General features: G+C 35.7%; 1 protein-coding gene across 4 annotated transcripts; it reads left to right on the forward strand.

The window, feature by feature from the left end:
* The first annotated feature begins 2,402 nt into the window (after positions 1 to 2,402).
* On the forward strand, positions 2,403 to 5,188 carry LOC111463198 (aquaporin PIP2-2-like). 4 transcript variants are annotated; one of them, XM_023107048.1, is made up of 6 exons: positions 2,403 to 2,663; positions 3,255 to 3,369; positions 3,554 to 4,207; positions 4,287 to 4,582; positions 4,665 to 4,805; positions 4,898 to 5,188. In XM_023107048.1, exons 3-6 carry the CDS (start codon positions 3,943 to 3,945, stop codon positions 5,015 to 5,017), a joined length of 822 nt encoding a protein of 273 aa, XP_022962816.1. In that variant the 5' UTR covers positions 2,403 to 2,663; positions 3,255 to 3,369; positions 3,554 to 3,942; the 3' UTR covers positions 5,018 to 5,188. The 4 variants fall into 4 exon arrangements, with proteins under 4 accessions (XP_022962816.1, XP_022962817.1, XP_022962818.1 ...); XM_023107049.1 differs by having other exon boundaries at positions 3,557 to 4,207; XM_023107050.1 differs by having other exon boundaries at positions 3,941 to 4,207.

Consider the following 5,188-nt stretch of genomic DNA (forward strand, 5'->3'; position numbering starts at 1 on the left):
ATGGGAGGAGAAATTGAAGGAGAAGATGTGGGACCCAGGACGGTGGAAATTATTGAGATTTGATTGGTCGGTTGCGTGACGCCGAAACCCACTGTGGGCCCACCGGTGGTAAATGGTTGGATACATTTGTCAACACTGTACCCCCTCCCTACCCCTCCCTTTAACCTAAACTCTTTATTTATTATTTAATTACTAAATTATTAAAAAATAATAATTCTAATTTTTTAGTTTGGTGTTTAATATGGTCCTCAACTACGATAAAATATTTTATTAAAAATGAATTTTAATTTTAATATGATTTACTTAATATATGTGTTTTAAAATTATAAGACTGATGATGATACGTAATTGGTCAAAATTGACAATACTGTTAATGGTGGACTTTGTATATATGGGTCAATTATGGTAAAAATATGTATGGAATTACTAAATATCTTTCAAAATAAAAATTTTCCATTTTTTTTTTTAAATCCCCAAATATTTATGTGTAGCTATTGGGAAAATGAAACTATTATTAAAAAAAAATATAATTATGACTTTTTTCAATATTTATGGTATGAAGATTTAATTTATTGCCAACAATTTATATTGTCTTCCAATACCAATAATTAGGGTTTTGATGATATTTTATTTCCAACTTATAGTCTTGCCAAACCCTAACCATAATTGAGTAATTTAATTATTAAACCTCCATGCTAAAATTCCATTAAAAAAAAGTTTAATTTAGATTAAATATATTTATCGTCTTAAATTTTAAATTTTAAAAATGTTTAATATTCAAGAATCCAACACAAAAATGCAACTAATTTATGAGCGTTTTTTATTATTTAGATGTGGATCGTAATAAAAAAAATATATTATTTAAATAAATCAATATTAAAATGAAATTTACCCGACATAAAAGTGCCTAAAAGTCAAAAGATAAATAATAATAGAATATTAAATTTTAAAGGACAGCTCTTAGACATGATAAATAATGAACATTCAATACATCAATTCATAGTTATGCTATAAAAAAAATCACTTTTCATTTTATTGAAAATTTTAAATAATGGGAATTCATGAATTTTGAATATTATTGTTATTCTAACACGTGGAAAATCAGTAGCCACAAATTTTTTATTTACTATATGTTATTATTATTTTGTAAAAAAGAGTGACAGCTATTTTCTTAAATATGACAATTTTTTTTTTTTTTTTTATCGAGGGGAAAGGAAAAATGAAAATTGGATTCCAAAATTCGGGTTTTTGTCTTTTAGGGAAAAGGGGGAAACATAACGAGTGGCGTAGAGGTACCAAATTTTGAATTAAATAAACATGTGGCGTAGAGTGATTGGTGGAAAGTAGAGGATGAGTGGGCCCCAGTTCGAGATGGACGGTGGTGGTTGATTTAATCATGAATGGTGATTGGTCGGTTCAATCATGCCTCACCGCCCTGTCGTTCACTCATGCGCACGTGACCGTAAACTTCAGCCGCAATTCATCACCTGCCGTTGCAACGGTAAAATGTAAAATTATTTGATTGTAAATTTCAAATATCATGATAAAGGTTAAATATTTTTACTCTCCCTAATAATCTTATAATAATCTTAAAAATAGGGAGAGTTAAAATCATATTTTCGTCAGAAATCGACCCGTTTTTATTTTGATTTTTTCAAAAATTCATCTCTAACTTATATTAAAAAAAATCTAAACTCATCTCAATATTTATAATTTAGGTTGGATAATTTGAATTGATCGGATTATTAGATAATATAATTACCCTTTCATACCAAAAAAAAAAAAAAAAAAGATTATTAATCTTTTTGTCAAATGATACAACAAATTGGATCAGAAAATCGACAAGTAAGCCAGTCGAGCTACCTACACTTGTCTGGTCCCCACGTTTTTTTTATGGGTTAAATAATACAAAACACTCTCAAAATTGCGTTATATTTCAAATACGTCCAATTCTTTTAATTTAAAGTGGTAAATTTTAAAATGCCGACCATTAAATTGACCGATGAAAATTGATATTTTTACAATATTAGATATTATCATAAATTTTACTAATACAATTTTTAAAATTCTAATAATTTCGTTTTAAAAGTAAAAATATAATGAAATTTTTGAAAATTTAAAAGAAATAGTTTTAAAATAAATATTATTTGGTTAAAAAAAAAAAAAAAAGAAATTAGGACATCCAACGGCCACCGCCCATCAAAAGACGAACACAAGATGCACCGACGCATCCCAATAATTTCATGGAAAGATATATATATTTTTTTAATTTTATTTTTTCTATGAGCAATAAATTAGCGACACGTGGATCATTCACAACCGTGAATAATCGATTAGCGGGTCTCATCCGGAGAAGAAGCTTCTGGAGGATTAAGGCCATGGAAGCGCGGCACGATCCTTCCTCCTCCTCCTCCTCCTCCTCCTCCTTTACTGCACCGCCGATTTCCGGTGAGTGTTTGGGCGGCATTTGCGGGTGTGCATTGGTGAAATGGTTCCAGAAGGGTGATTCCGATGAGTACGGCGGCGGGCCGATGGTTGCAGCGCCGGCACTCAATGTCATCTCCGCCATTGAGGGAGGGAGAGACGGTCGGTTTGTGAAGGAATCATCGTCGGAATTAAGGGGTTCGCCACCAAATAGGAGGAATTGAGTTCGAGTTTGGGAGGTGAGTTATTGACAAATATATTTATGTTGTTAATCTGATGATTACTTTCCTTAGCTAACCCTTAATTGTGAACTATTAGAGATTTGTCAGCTAATTTCTCGAACAATTTTTAGTGATTGAGCAGGAACTTTTAATTCTATAAGCATTTCTTAGTCATCTCAGTAGTTCCTATAAGCATTTCTTAGTCATCTTAGTTTCGAGGTCATTCTCATTTGAATATGCTCTTGGTTCACTTATATACACTTTCTCTTTATTCGGGTATCACATGTCCATCAGTTTCTGCCGTAGTTCATCCCTAAATCACATCTTATAAGAAGAGGTACCGCTCTAATACCATTTGTGACAACCCATGTCCCTATATTCGTCGCTTATAAGAGAATTCTATTCCCATAGACTAACACGGATCCATTCAACATGTTTTGTCCTCACTCGTATGCTCTTTAAGAGAATTCCAAGAGGTCACCCAACATAAGTCGGGAAGTTCTTACCATCGAGTCACAGAAAAGAAAGATACACAATAACTTTCAATTCTTTTAAGTCTTTTTTAGTTATAATATCTTCATAATTGCTCTCATTTGAATATGGTATCAGTTCAATCAGGCATGACGTAAACCAACCTCTGGTGAAGCTCGAAGGCAAGCCCAAAGACACAAAGCAACCTCATTGTGAAGCTTGTGGGCAAGCCCAAGACGCCAAAGGCCATAAAGTAAGGACGTAGCTTCTCTACTTAAAGAAAACTTATAGTTATAGCAAATTGTAGAGTCAGGCAAACACCATAGTAGCATCCTACATCCTCTGTTTTTCAACCCAAATCTGCTACCCTTTTAGCTAAATAACAAGTATGCAAATCAGCTAACTCATTACTCATTCAAACTTACCATATCTAAAAGTAGGTGAGGAGGCAGAAGAATTGATATGAACAATTTAATGTGTGGGATCCAACATGCCTCTACTTTAAATGCCTAGAAATGGGTAGCCACGCATTTATTAGCTTCAACTAAACTCTCTGAATTCTGCTTCCATGGCTACCTCTTTGTCTTTGTTGGTCGATCCACTCTGTTTCGAGTAAAGCGCTTACAGAGCTTGAAGAAGATGAACTTAGCGTACTGAGCTGGTCATTGACAATGGCATTAAATACCCAAACAGAGTACAGAGGAAATAAATTACAAACCATGACAGCTTTCTACCATCTCCTTTAAATATATCTCTGCTTCAATCTCTGCCCTCCATTGTTGCTCCTCTGTTTTCAAGCTCTAATTGCTCGATCATTTTCGTAGCAATGTCGGCCGCCAAGGACTACCAAGACCCGCCTCCGACCCCATTGATCGACGTTGAGGAGTTTACTCAGTGGTCATTTTACAGAGCCGTTATCGCTGAGTTCGTCGCCACGCTTCTGTTCTTGTACATTCTTGTTCTCACTGTGATTGGATCTTCCAAGTTGTCGGACACTGAAAGCCACTGTGGTGGGGTGGGCGTTTTGGGTGTTGCCTGGGCTGTCGGTGGCATGATCTTCGTCCTTGTTTACTGTACGGCTGGAATTTCTGGTGAGTTTATTGCTCTGTTTTTCTCTGTTTCTCTCTGTTTTTTGAAAAAGGATTACCCTGTTTTTGTTGAACTGTGTAGGAGGGCATATTAACCCGGCGGTCACGTTCGGGCTGTTATTGGCTCGAAAAATATCTCTAATCAGAGCTGTTCTTTACATTATGGCTCAATGTTTGGGGGCCATTTGTGGTTGTGGGTTAGCTAAATCGTTTCAGAAGGGTTATTACGTTCGGTACAAAGGTGGAGCCAATATGCTCTCCGATGAGTACAGCATCGGCACCGGCTTAGCCGCAGAGATCATCGGAACTTTTGTTCTTGTTTACACTGTCTTCTCCGCCACTGACCCCAAGAGAAACGCTAGAGATTCTCACGTCCCTGTAAGTTTATTGAATGCCCCAAATTGGGTTCAGCTTTGAGGCTCATTTTAGAATTAATCTTTGTTTAAACTCAAAATCGAAGGTTTTGGCGCCACTCCCAATTGGGTTCGCAGTGTTTATGGTTCATCTAGCCACCATTCCGATCACCGGCACCGGCATAAACCCAGCTAGAAGCTTAGGAGCTGCAGTGATCTATAACGAAGCTGAAGCCTGGGATCACCATGTAACTTTTTCCTCCATTTTCTTTTAAGCTTTTGGATCATTGTTTCACAGATCAAGAAATTAAAGCCTTTTTATTTTTCAACTTTTGAACAGTGGATCTTTTGGGTTGGGCCCTTCATTGGAGCTGCCATTGCTGCCATTTATCATCAAGTCATAATAAGAGCAGGGGCAGTCAAAGCACTGGGCTCGTTCAGAAGTTCCTCTGCCGTATAAATCTTATCCAGATCGCCATCATATGAGCTCTCTTCCCAATTGCTCTGTTTATTGTTCTTTTCCTCTGTTTTCCCTGCCATTTATGTAATTCTGACTTCGCTTTCGTTTTCGTGCTAAATTAATCAAGTGGGTCAAGTTTATGCTTAATGATCATTATGCCATTCGAATTTA

This window comes from Cucurbita moschata, unplaced genomic scaffold (genome assembly GCF_002738365.1).
Source record: "Cucurbita moschata cultivar Rifu unplaced genomic scaffold, Cmos_1.0 Cmo_Scf00028, whole genome shotgun sequence".
In the NCBI taxonomy this organism is placed as follows: Eukaryota; Viridiplantae; Streptophyta; class Magnoliopsida; order Cucurbitales; family Cucurbitaceae; genus Cucurbita; species Cucurbita moschata.